Source organism: Etheostoma cragini, chromosome 4 (assembly GCF_013103735.1).
Source record: "Etheostoma cragini isolate CJK2018 chromosome 4, CSU_Ecrag_1.0, whole genome shotgun sequence".
In the NCBI taxonomy this organism is placed as follows: domain Eukaryota; kingdom Metazoa; phylum Chordata; class Actinopteri; order Perciformes; family Percidae; genus Etheostoma; species Etheostoma cragini.
Window position 1 is genome coordinate 14,906,025 of NC_048410.1, and position 13,516 is coordinate 14,919,540.

General features: G+C 41.7%; 1 protein-coding gene across 13 annotated transcripts in view; it reads left to right on the forward strand.

Annotated features, from left to right (window-relative positions):
- The first annotated feature begins 1,000 nt into the window (after positions 1 to 1,000).
- wnk2 (WNK lysine deficient protein kinase 2) overlaps positions 1,001 to 13,516 on the forward strand; it is a 23,600-nt gene continuing 11,084 nt past the window's right edge. For 4 of the 13 annotated variants that reach the window (XM_034870283.1, XM_034870284.1, XM_034870286.1 and 1 more), the window contains exons 1-10: positions 1,002 to 2,660; positions 6,738 to 6,910; positions 7,541 to 7,761; positions 8,415 to 8,572; positions 9,152 to 9,240; positions 9,475 to 9,694; positions 10,610 to 10,877; positions 11,189 to 11,496; positions 12,891 to 13,013; positions 13,399 to 13,431. In XM_034870283.1, coding sequence (XP_034726174.1) covers positions 1,986 to 2,660; positions 6,738 to 6,910; positions 7,541 to 7,761; positions 8,415 to 8,572; positions 9,152 to 9,240; positions 9,475 to 9,694; positions 10,610 to 10,877; positions 11,189 to 11,496; positions 12,891 to 13,013; positions 13,399 to 13,431 — 2,268 coding nt within the window. In that variant the 5' untranslated portion in view covers positions 1,002 to 1,985. Of the gene's footprint in view, positions 2,661 to 6,737; positions 6,911 to 7,540; positions 7,762 to 8,414; positions 8,573 to 9,151; positions 9,241 to 9,474; positions 9,695 to 10,609; positions 10,878 to 11,188; positions 11,497 to 12,890; positions 13,014 to 13,398; positions 13,432 to 13,516 lie in introns of all 13 variants that reach the window. The other 9 variants (XM_034870294.1, XM_034870296.1, XM_034870285.1 and 6 more) reach the window with 8 other exon arrangements.

Sequence of the window (13,516 nt, forward strand, 5' to 3'; positions counted from 1 at the left end):
ATGGGCCGAGGCGAGCCGAGGCGGGCCGAGGCGAGCCGAGGCAAGCTGTTACCAGCAGTGGAAAAACGCCATAATTGGCACAACCATTGTTTCTCATTGTGGAGAAAAAAAAAGATTAGGCTACTTTTGAGGCCTTAAGCGATAATTTTGACATCTTTGTTCTGGTCCTCAGTAACTTGTTTCCCTCACTTCAAATTTTATAAAGGTTAAAAAAAGACAAGTGTGTCAAGCCTAAAACGAGCAGAGATGACAATATGAGCTTCTTAGCTCCATCTGTGACCTTTGTGTCAGCCAGAATGTTAAAAACTGCAACTTTTTTTAATTTGCTACTACTTACTTATGTATTTGTAAAGTTGATACACAGCTGCACAACATGGGCAGACTTTAACAGCTTCAGTGTTTGAACTCTTTGAGGGCCTGCTATAAATGATGTGATGAAGGACACTGCCTTTTTATTTAGGTCTTTGTTGGATCACACTTCTTTAGCAGCTATGACACAATCATAATAATCACAAAGGCTAATGATGAAAAGATGAAGCATTAGAAAGACGCGGTCTTATTGGACCCCACCCCCTTTTTAAATAGACTTTCTTTCATTGGTGTTTTCCTAGTTGTAATAAGATTTGTGTAAAGCCTAGGCTACTTGTATTTACTGTTTACAAAGTAGGCTAACTCACTTGGAATAATGTAACACTTTTAGTAATGCCTGTGCAGGGATTTAAGAAAGTAGGAAAAGTACAATGTAATAATAGCCTATAAACTAACCAACAATACAACAGAATACAAAATGATACAAAAAGCTACTGCTCATACAACAATATAGGCCTAATATAATTTTTAGATCAATTAAAAAAAAAAATCTGTTTCATTGAGAAATTCCTGTTCAAAGCACTTCATATTCCTAACTGCTGAAGGTACCGTCAGCCTCCCTGCATGTGAAGGAGTAAAATACTAAGATGGGGTCCGCTGCGTCTTATCCGGTGGCCCATACTTCGTTGCAGCGTCCCTTTTGGTTGGAGGCTTGGACAGACATCTTCCCACTGGAAGCTTAGCGCGTCACGATGAGGGCGGACAGTGGTGTGGTCCTGTGTCACGGGAGGCTGAGGGTTCCGCCTTAAAGCGTGCCGAGTTATTGGATACGTGTTGTTGCTAGGGGCGTGGGTTGTGCCGTGACATATTCTAGTTATCCCGAACCTGGAAGAAATTAAACATAGGAAGGAAACAGTCTTATCAGCTGGACGACAGACGCGTTGAGAGCTGCCTGATTCAACCTGAGGGACACTGTGCCGCAGTGAGCATTATCTGATAAGCGATCCTGTCCATCCTGCACCCTCTAGGTGCACGCCATGGAGAAGAAAGAAGTACGCGAGGATAGTTAAAGGAACAGTGCAAAGAAGCCGAGGTCACACTTATCTGAACTTATTCCGATTTTCACACGGAACACCTGCTATTAATTTGCATTAAACAGAGTCCGGATGGATGAGCCTCTACAGGGTATGACAGCTGCGCACTTGGGCATCCCGTGATCAGTGTAAGGATGGATTAGTAAGAGGCAGCTACAGTCTAAACATCCTGTCCTGACCGCTGTAGGCCAGCGATTTGTCTGCGGAACTAATTACATTTCTATACTTTGGGCTTGAGCGGCAACCTTATGCAATGTGGAGGGAACTGTGCTCGTGAGCTCATAGGTTAAACTGCCAATGACATCAGGCTTAACTTGAATAGGTCGGTGCTGTATTGCAGCAAGGTGGACCGGGGCGTGAGGTGGCAAAGAGCAATGCGCGCATCCTCAGAGCTGGACATTTTGTAGTGGTGTTCTGTGTCCTAAACAAATTCAAGGCATAAGGCCATACATCCTGATTCGCCGAACTGCGTCACTGCATGCGAGTGTTGCAGGTAAAGGCAAATCCCACCACCGGGAGAGGAGCATGTCCATCATTCTCTCTGCACAATGTCGCCGGTAAGTGCTTAATATTTTACCTGGGATGGATTCGGCGGATCATTCAAGCAAAGATCCGCCACTGGGATCCACATTTTCCTCAGCACCCAATTTAGACTCGGACATTAATGCAAATTCCCGTAGGCCTATTTATCAGAACGGGACAGACCACAATGTCAACATCCAAAATGAAGCCCTGCGTGGAGCAAGTGACCCCAGCGCATACCCGTACACAGACTACCGGGCGCTGGTCCGCCAGAGGTTCATTCGACGGAGTTTGTGGGTGTCAGACAGCGAGGAGCATCAGCCGGTTGACACGCCGGTGGAGTCTGCCAACATCACCCCGGTGCCCCACATTGACCTGCGGACACTCGTTGATCGGACCCGGATTCTGCACGGAACATGTGTGGGCCTCCCGGACACTTCAAGCACGGAGAGCCAGGTGGTGTTGAAGGACAGCGCCACGGAGAGCGTGAGCGTCGGCCAGGAGAAGGGAGACAAGAGCCAATCCGAGTCAAAGGTAGAGGCTGCGCTCTCGGATGTCACAGGTAAAGCAGGAAGTGATGAGAACGAAGAGGAGCCCGGGACGAAGGCTGTGTCCACTTCACCTGGGGGTCGCTTCCTCAAGTTTGACATTGAGCTGGGGAGGGGGTCCTTCAAGACCGTCTATAAAGGTCTGGACACCGACACCTGGGTCGAAGTGGCATGGTGTGAACTCCAGGTGGGTTTATTGATGATTCAGGTCCAACATCAACCAGCCAATGATAGGCTTAGTATCTGAGTTCTGAAGGACTGTGTGTAGGCCCACCCAAAAAGTCAGTCCTTTGTCAGTTTGCAGCCTTGTGCACAGAACGCCAACTTTTGGTTAGAGCGAGCCCAGGGATCTCTCTGGATGTGTTTTGATTCCCCATACAACATGAGACTGGTTTTATTCCACTGTCACTTCATTCTTTTGAAGTTGAAACAGTGATATGTGCACATATAACCAGACGTGTAACCGACTATATCTAACAAAATCCTAAATTGGGGTCTTTCAGGTAGAATAGTGTCTGAAGGGTCCTTGGCCCTTTACAATGCTTAAATGAGATTTCCTGCTCATAAGTGCCTTAACATCCAGGAGTGAATATGGATTATTGTCAGATTCTTTTGCATAATATTGTGGTTAGTTCCTGCCTTTTGTTCTTCCCCTCTTACCAGATTCAGCCAGTTCAGGAGCAAGTTGAAATTGATGAACCAATCAGCAGACATTTGTGTGACATACTTTGTTATTGGTGTTAGGTTTGTAATCAACAGAACAGTTCAATTCCATTGTTTTTATAATCTCATCCTGCTGCAGTGTTATGCTGTAGAGCACACAGATGAGATGCATTACCCCATTCTGTTTTCTGTAATGTTTTTTTTAATGAGCCATCATGGAAGTATTTGTTCTCACTGAGGGACTGAGCACAAGTTCAATGTATTGTTACATGGAAGAGGGAGGAGGAAAAGACATTCATGTGGCTTTTTAGTTTTTGTCAGCGCACACATTGCACCAGCTTGCCCTCTCATAAAACTGAGCATAAATGTTTCCATAATATAGTTTGGTGTCACCCGCAGATCTTTCTAAGACGTCTGTATTTTCCGTTTCCACTAGGTACTTTCTTGAATCCTAATTGAATCGAGTCAAAGCAATTTTACTCGTGCACCTAAACAGTAGTCAGCCTTAGTCAGTGTCAGCAGTTTTAGACACAATTTACACACTTAAATTAGTCAGAATCTTATTACAGGGCTAATATAAACACAGTCTCATAGCAGTGACTGTTTACTGCATCACTAATCTGTGCATGTGGTAATCTAATGATCAGTTTAGATGCTATCCATGTGATGTACAGATTAGCCTGTAGACAGACCCGTGGACAGCGGATGCCCTTTCAGGGCTCGAAATGTGTACAGTCTGTCTAGAGCAAAAAAACTGCCCAAGATTACATTTGAGAACACTTAATGAAGTATCATACTACTGTGAAAATTACTACAATTATACAGTATTTTTCAATAAAACAGAGGCACAGACACAGAATATACTGTGGACACGTACAGAGATGTCTGTGTGTCTTTTTTTTTAAAGGTTCCGACGTGAGGAAAATGTCCCAGGGGAATTGATTCAGCCACTGCTTTAACAGATGGTCCACATCTTTTCTATAGCTTTACTATTGTTAAGAATTCCTATTCATATGAATTTTTGTATAGGCATGTTTATTGTATATAAACAACCAATACGTTTTTTCTGCATTATGCTGTTTTTGTTTTTTACCAAACTTTTATAAGCAGCTTTATTTTATTCAATTTCTAGTCCTTGCATACTGGCATTTAGACATTTTGTAGGGGCAACAATGCAAGCTGATTCAGGGAACATTTAAGAACCTTTGATTTACTTTAAATGATCATAATGCGGATGATGTTTGTGACTTTGAGGCGCAGTCCTGCAGTAGGATTTCATAGATTTAGTGTGGCTTCAGAACGAATAGAGCCAAAGCTTTTATTGTCTTCCTACTCTTGCAGAATCCAGGTTCACCACATCAGGCCCGAGGGAATAAGTTATACAAATCACAGCACAACTCAATCAAATTCAGACACTAAATGTAATGCCTATTACTTAGTTTTGTCCTTATCTCACAGCTCTTGTTGGCAATGACACAAGTCTAGATACCAAGGAGGCACATTTTGAAACTAAAGTTCTACGTTTTGTTGATGTAGACACTATAATATACATAATGCAATGAGGCTATTTTGGATGTGAAACTTCAATTAAGCGTTGTATCAATTAAAAAAGTGAGCCCTCAATTCATTGAGCATCTTGGTTAGATCCCACATTTCAGCCTTGGTTCACAGCTTTTGTGACTTGAATTTAAACCTATTGCTCCTGTTCTTGTCATCTATCGAGAGAAAAAAATAGTACTTTTTAAAGACTTCTACATAATTAACTGAAGTGTCAAGAGTACATTTTAAAATATGTATCATACATATGTAATGTGTGTGTGCGTGTGCGTGTGCGTGTGTGTGTGTGTGCGTTCATGTTATTCTGCCTTAGGTGAGATCTAGTGATGATTCAACTATTCAGTCCCTGGAGATGAGGGCCTTGCCCTTCAGAGCCTGTTCCTCACCCACAAAAAGCCACTGCAACTTAAAGAGTGGGCCTTTACTGTCTGTATACAGTGTGTGTTTGAGAGTATGACTAAGAGCGTGACTGCAGATAACATGGCGGCTCATAGAAGATTTAAAAATTTATATTTAAAGAGTAGCCAATTCCTGGTGTCAAGCAAAACTAGTTGATCAAACCAGGGCGCTAGTCTTATCACTTATTTATCCACTAATGATGATCAAACATCTGTTGAGCGATTTATTTAGTAGATATAAGCAAATTATGCAACATAATTAAGTAAAATGCCAGAACACCTTACCACTTTGAGATCTGTGTCTCACTGTTGCACATTAGTAGTCTTGTTTGACGGCTTAGTAATGAATGCTAAACATGGATTTATACCCTTGTGGTATTAGCACACCGAAGTGTCTGGAGAGTGAATCCTGCTGATGCAGCCCTCTGCACCAAGATAGAGAGGGAGGAGAGATGGAATGGGGGGTTCAGCTGAGGACAGCGAGTAAGACTTGTAGTATTTGATACACAGCAAAACAAGAGTTCTATATTTATATTCACAGCAGCGTTATTTCTTCACCACTCCACACTCCATTAGTTACAAATGTCAGTGCTGTTAATTTGTTTTTTCTTTGTGCAAAATGAAGACTCAGTAAAGCAGAGTCTTTGTTGTAAGTGCCACACCCTGTTCAGATCTTCCCTCTGCAATGAATCATTGACAATCTGTAGGTAAACCAGCTAGAAAATATGAATATATTGGGTATACATTAGAATCTGCATTGTTAAAGCGGGGAGGCGTATCCTTCACAATGCTCCTCATAATCTTAGACGCATTAGGCTACACACACGGCATAGGTCACTATGGGCTGTAAATGAAATCTGATTCCCCAGCATCAATCAATAATCAATGCCGAGTGATGCAGTGTGTATCCCAGACATTTAAAACACAAAATGCACCCTCATTGTCACCATTAAAATGTCTATATTAAGACAGCTGGAGAGAAAATCCAGAGGTCATCCAGTTTGCCATGCTGACTGGAGAGAAACAGAAATGTTCGCTGTCGGTTCTTTGGCTATTTATACAACAGTTCAGGGAAGGCAGGGGACAAAATATTGATCCAGTATACAGGATTTCACTCATTTAACATTTACTGACTCAAAATGCAATTTAATCTTTTGTTTATCTGTCATGACAGATGTGTCTGTCTCTCTATCACAACATTATATTAAATAAGAATTTTACTTTATCTGGAGTCAGGATTTCACGCACACAGCTGCCAGGTGTTTTAATCACAGTAGTGATTAAAAACAGAGTAAATGGTTCAGACTGCCATGTTTACTCACTCAAAATGCCAGGGTTTTTGTTCACTCTGAACATGAGCCACAGGGAGCTTCCCCCATGAAGCAAATCCAGACTATATGTAAAGGTGGTGGAAAAGGTATTGCATCTTTCATTACCACTTAATTTAAGAAAAACACCAAATATGACAATGATTAGCCCTCCTTCCTCCTCCACCGCCCCCTCAAACTTGTTAAATTTGGACACATTGACCACTGCTGATGTTTCTCCACTGATAAGGCTCCAGAATACTAAAAGAAAGAGTTAATGAACTTTGAATTGATTATTTCTCATAAAAAAAAAAAAATGTCTTTCTCCATTTTCCCCAGGAACGGAAACTGTCCAAAGCTGAGAGACAGAGGTTCAAAGAGGAGGCAGAGATGTTGAAGGCTCTCCAACATCCCAACATTGTGCGGTTTTATGACTTCTGGGAATCACCCGTGAAAGGGAAGAAGTGTATCGTTCTGGTGACAGAGCTAATGACCTCAGGGACACTAAAAACGTGAGAATCAATATGAAAATATAAAAAAAACACTTTCTATAGTTTTCTTTATTGATATGTTTGAGATGTCTTGGTATACTCATTTTAGAACATATGTGTCCTTTTCAAGATTATAATTGACTGTAAATCACTGATCGCAAATAGTAGTCTCTTATTGCTGCTTGTATTAGTCAGTTTACAACAACCTTACAGTAATGGCCATTAGACTGTCTACTTCATGTGTATCGAGTTGCATAACAATTGAACAACACCATTACACTAAATCTAATAACATACTGTAGAAACGGAAAGATATACAGATTAATAGTTGTATTTTAACATTTTTTTTTCTTGCTTCATCAAAGTTATTTAATAAACACAATGGCAAAAAGGATGTCAAAAGGAGGAGTTTACTCTGAGAAGAGAATAGTCAAAGATTGATATTGACTCTCTTTGCAGATGATGCTTAATGAAAACCAAACTAGTTTGCAGCACTGTACCAGCTCATTGAAAACATTTTATCAACACAGTGACTAGTAGGGACAAACCATGATATGTCAGTTTGTCTATTACCATTAAATGTTTTTTGGATAGCAAATGTCTATACCTTGTCTATACCTTGTGATCTGGAATATCTCTATTCTCCGACAGGTATTTGAAGCGTTTTAAGGTGATGAAGCCTAAAGTTCTTCGTAGCTGGTGCAGGCAAATTCTCAAAGGCCTCCACTTCCTCCACACAAGGACTCCTCCAATCATCCACAGAGATCTCAAGTGTGACAACATCTTCATCACTGGTCCCACAGGCTCTGTCAAAATAGGAGACCTGGGCCTGGCAACACTAAAGAGGGCCTCCTTTGCTAAAAGTGTTATCGGTTAGTCATCAGCTAGTTGGCAAGACACTGTTTTATAGAATTGTGACAGAATATGTATTTCAATTTGTAGTAACTGACTTTTTGCGCACTCTGACATTACCAGTGTTTAGGTCGATAAGATAAACGTTTTGATACGGAGCAACATTAGCATTAATTTGTAATTGTGACTCTCGTAATCTGATGTACGTAAGACTACTATTAGGGCTGCACATTTAATCCCAATTTTATCAAAATCACAATATAAACTAGTGCAAAATCCAAATCGGAGGCAAATGTAAGTAAGTATAGTGGACCTATTGTGGTGCTGCAGAGATGTCCCAGTCTAAAAAGAAAACATCTCTGTTTGGGAAAGGCCTTTAATTTTTATTATTTTTCAGTAAAAATTAGTTTAATGATACAAAAATGATCATCCCCCAATATCGTGAATCCTATTGCAATCACAATATGAGTCAAAATAATGAGGAAAATATCTAATTGTGACTATTTTTAATATTTCTTAATTATTATTTTATCATGCACTCCTGTTAGCTCTTTTTTGGAGGGAAATATATGTCTCTCACATTTCTGATACTTATCCCATTAAATAAGGATGACACACTGATGACTGCACGTGACTTTATAATTGATCTCCCTCTCCTGCATTAATTCTCCAGGCACTCCAGAGTTCATGGCCCCAGAGATGTATGAGGAGCACTATGATGAGTCTGTGGATGTCTACGCCTTTGGAATGTGTATGCTGGAGATGGCCACCTCAGAATATCCCTACTCTGAATGTCAAAATGCTGCTCAGATCTACCGCAAAGTCACCAGTGTGAGTTCACGTTTAAAGATGTTAAAGTCATTGTTATTAAATTTTCTTAACAAAACCGGAGAAAGTGTGTACCGTTAAGGCTGAGTCCCCTTTCCCTCCCATTTCCTCTTTGTCACCTTCTAAATCAACACAACATGCTTATGCAATATCTTTAAAATAGATCTTAAGAAACATGAAGTCAGTGAAGCTACTGGTCATACCACAGCAACTAAGGCTCTAGCTGCATTTATTTAAGCTAGGGTGTGTTTCATTTATTTATTAAATTAAAGGAAAACTTTTAATTTTTAAGAATTATTTTATTTTTGGTGTTTTAATTAAAATAATTTTGTTGTGAATTGATTAATCTCTCAACTAAGTGTCCCAGAGCCCCAAAAGTCCTCTTGTACAGCAGTACGTTCTTAATCCCCAGAGTTTAGATGTCTGGGAGAAAATGTGTTGCGGAGGGTCTGTAATTCATGCTTTTTGACAAAGCAGACAGTACTCACTGCTTCCTCTGGTACGCAGTCACACGCTAAGTACTGCTGCTTTGAGTGTGTCAGTTGGTGAGTTGAGACATGTTAATGCTGGTTTGTTTTGCAGGGGGTGAAACCTGCCAGCTACAGCAAAGTCAGTGACCCAGAAATTAAGGAAATAATTGGGGAATGTATCTGCCACAGATGGGAAGAAAGGTGAGTAAAGCAGGACATTTGGCGGGGCTTCGGTAGGGCTTGTGTTGCATTTTGTATAGAGGTTGATCCTTACCTTACCACTGTGTTGTTTTGTTTCTGTTCCTGCAGTGTGCTCTCAGTGTCTGTATTTGGCTCTGACACAGTTCATGTTTCTGTGTGCATCATTAGGTTAGGTTACTATTCTTATGACCTATATCCCAAAGGAGTAGCTGGTGTTTGTGTTTTTTGCTGCAGGTACTCCATCAAGGACCTCCTGAATCATGCCTTCTTTGCTGAGGATACAGGTGTGAGGGTGGAGCTCAATGAAGAAGATGACGGGAAGAAATCATCCATTGCTCTGAAGCTGTGGGTTGAGGATACTAAAAAGCTAAAGGGGAAGTACAAGGACACTGGTGCCATTGAATTTTCCTTTGACTTGGTGAATGAGGTACCAGAGGTTGTTGCACAGGAAATGGTAAACAAATATTTGAAGTTACTGAAAGAACCATTGTATTTTGGTGAATATACACAGACAGTAATTGTAGGGTTTGACTTTATTTTACTATTATTTATGTTTTACTATGTGGGTAGCGATCAAAGGTCTGAAACCAGGTTAATTAGGTGTTGAAAGCAAAGGATTGTTATCTTTTTCTATAGGATGTCTCAGCTCTCTCATGACCTTGGCTTTGGACCGTTACAGGCCAGACTGAACTTTGTGTTCCACTAGCTTCATTTTTCAACTCTGCCATAGCCTTAGGAAATACTAATTTCTGTTTGACCGGCTTGTGTTTGTTAAAATACATTGACACTTCAAAAATAGCTCAAATTCAGTACACAGTAAATAATAAGATGCAGGTAACCATAGCAACAATACTGTTTTATGCTACGTTACAGTACCAGTTAACTCCAAATTAATTAAACATATTTAACTGGCTAAAAACAAACATTGGATGGTGATTTGAACACCCAATCAGGTAGTGAAGAAAAATGCAATGAGATGCCTTTAGATATCATTATAACCCATGTACTATCATTCTCTACATTGGTTGGAAGTGAATTACAGAAGTGTATTGTAATATTATAGCTGTCTTTACTCTGGAACACATCTTTGGGCCTTTTTAACGAGGTGTAATGTAACTAAGAATTGGTACGTAGTCATGTCAGTAATCATTAGCTTGAGGGATGTACTGTATTGATGGAAACTAGAGCAACTTATCAGTTGATCTTTGGTCTACTGTGCAAACATATGAGAAGGCATAGAAAGGCAGCTCTTTGTCATTCAGGGAAAGAATCAAGTCTAGATTTGATGATTGATTACAAAAGGTGTTGAATTACAACCATGACTCAGTTTGTTCTGAGCTGCAGCAAGCATCTTACCTGTGTCTTGTAGGTGGAATCAGGTTTTTTCCTGGACTGTGATGTGAAGATAGTCGGGAAGTCCATCCGGGACCGCGTGGCTCTCATTAAATGGAAGAGGGATCGAAAGGTCTCGTCAGAAAATGGCGAGGCAGCTGTGAAGAAACCACAGCAGAACCTATTGCAGGTGCCCGGTACTGTTGTACCACAGGCACCAACATTTGCTACGACAGATTGTGAGGACCAAGAGGTGGAGCAGCAGACCCTGATCTGCACTGTGCCAGCCTCCACGTCTGCCCCATGTGAGAACCTGCAAGTAGAAGCATGTATGACTGTATCGTAAATCATGAAACCTCAGTGTTACTGTTAGGACTCTCTCACTCATTGACAGGAAACACACTGATCATGGTTAAATTGGTATTTGTGAATGTTAACTGCAGCGAGCAAGCCACACCTATTAATCATTTATAACACATAATCACCCAGCTTTTGAATTGGAATGAATGAAATGTTACTTCACTGTCTCCCTCCACTTCTCTGTCCTCAGTGTCTGTCCTTCCTGTAGACGGCATTGTTGTAAATTTTAAATTGTTTATTTACTCTCTTATTACAGCTGACAGCGGAGCGAGCTCTGCCATTCAATTAGATGATCCAAGCAATCAGCAAAATGGCGCCTACCAGTCGCTTTCAGAGCCCATTTCCACAGCTCAAGTGATCTACAGTCCTCCTGCCCAGGTTGACCCTCAGCTGCACCAGGGGCCCTACCAGCAACCCACAGCACAGGCCTCTCATGAAAACTACTCACAAACATCCACCCAATTAAATCAGGGAGCCTACCAGCAAACCACAGGTCAGCTGCGTCCTGGGGCCTATCATCAACCTGCAGCACAACTGCACCAGGGGTCTTATCTGTGTCAAACAGTGAGTGACAGCATTTCTTATTTTTGTGGCAACTTTCTTATATCCTTTGTTTTGTTTTTCTGAGTTGTAACAACAATTTTTTTTTTTTTTTGGAATGATACCTGAATACCTGATCAGCGTCACCACAGTGATCCCTTTGTATGTCATGACCTGTTCATCACTGAGAACACAGTGTGTTTTGGGCGTGGAAGCGCCTCCCTGGTTAAGGCGTTGCGATGTAGGAAACACTATCTTACAAAGACCATGAATAAAAGCCCCAGTCTGTGTCCGTCACAGGATTTGGCTTCAACAAAAAGCACAGAAAACTCAGCGCAAGCCACATCCTTCCTGTCCTCTAACTCTGCCCCGAATCCATCATTATTATCTCCTCTCTTACCCCCACATGAACACTCTCATCGTGACTCAGCAAGTAATTTCAATTCACCTGTCCTTCCCCTGAATTTACAACCTCCCTCAGAGCACTGTCTGAGTGTCCCACGCAGCCCACAACTCCACCGCCACTGCAAGGCTTGCATGTCTCTCCTCCTGAGGGATAGGTCAAAGGCAGGTGCATCTCTGGGACACAAGCATACATCTGCCAGAAAGATAACTTCAGTCTCAAAGCCAGGCTCACCCACATCTCCTCATCTGGCAAGTTCTCCTCCAGTCACTCTTCCTTTTCTTTTGGTGTCAGCCACTTCCCTATCATCAAACAGTCAACCAACCCCGGTGACTTCACCTTCACATCTTTCCCCACCCCCACAAGTTGTGCTTCCACCGAGTTTGTATGAAGGAGGAGATCTCATTCTTCTCGACCACTGTCTCCATCACATTGTCGGTCGCAGGACCAGTTCCCCCACCCTCGCTGCTAATCGTCCAATGTACAGGATGGGGGAGGTAGGGGGTACTACCTCCTCAGTAGTTGAGCATACAGACAAAAGGCTAAGTCTTGATGTCCCACTCTTCGCTTGCCCAAATCTGGACTGGAATCCACTGGTACGTCAGAGAAGGAGGCTTCATGTAGGCTAAACTTGCCAGCAGCAGCCTGCTGTTTGATCATTCCCACTCGCTGATTCTGCCAGCTGCTTTGCTCCTCTGGTACTTCCATGTCTCTGCTCCTACCTAAGCCAAAATAAGGTCTCAGTTTTAGTGTGGTAGTGTACAAAATAATGCGCATTCCCTGTTTATGGCAGAGTGGCATTTTAATGCTTTAACTTCCCTTTTCTATTTTAGCTTGCCCTATTAAACCTGCTAAAAAAATCCCTCTCTACTTTCTTGCTCATGACTACCTTTGCTTTGACACTGAACATTTTAACCTTGAGGTTAATAAGTTGAAGCAAAAACATCATTGTGTGTCATATTACATCCAAAAACAGGGTCCAATAAATGTGATCTCTCCTATGTGTTTCTGACAGACAGAGTCTGCTCCAGCTACACCAGCCCCTATTGGGCACCAGAGTAGACAGACAGCACAGAGCTTCCCAGCTGCAGACCTCCCTCTACAGCCACAGTGTACTGCCCAACCCAGCCAGGAGCAGGTACTGCATACATACTCTGGCAACAACTGTTGTAAGACGCAAAAAGCAGAATTAGGAGACAAAAGTCTGGAAGTCATCCCTTGCAGGTCACCAACAGATAATTATTAACAGTATTTGTTTGACCACCAAAATTACTTATTCTATCATGGGCATTCAGTTAACTAGAACATGCAAACTTACAGGAGATTAATGTGCAATGTATTGGTATCAGCTATCTGAAAGCACACTATTTTTAGGGTACCTGTGTGAGGTGGGTACAAAGTGCATCTGTGCATTGTGTGTGTATGTGTGTGTGTGTGTGTGTGTGTTTGTGTGTGCATGTGTGTGTTTAAATGGTTTTTCATGTGGTTTGTGTTTTCTTCCCATTTGTCTTTTCTCCCTTTAGTGCCATCTCCAACCAGCCGCTGTCCTTTCCCAGGTACAGCCATACATACAGTGGGTACGGAAAGTATTCAGACCCCTTTAAATTTTTCACTCTTTGTTTCATTGCAGCCATTTTCCAA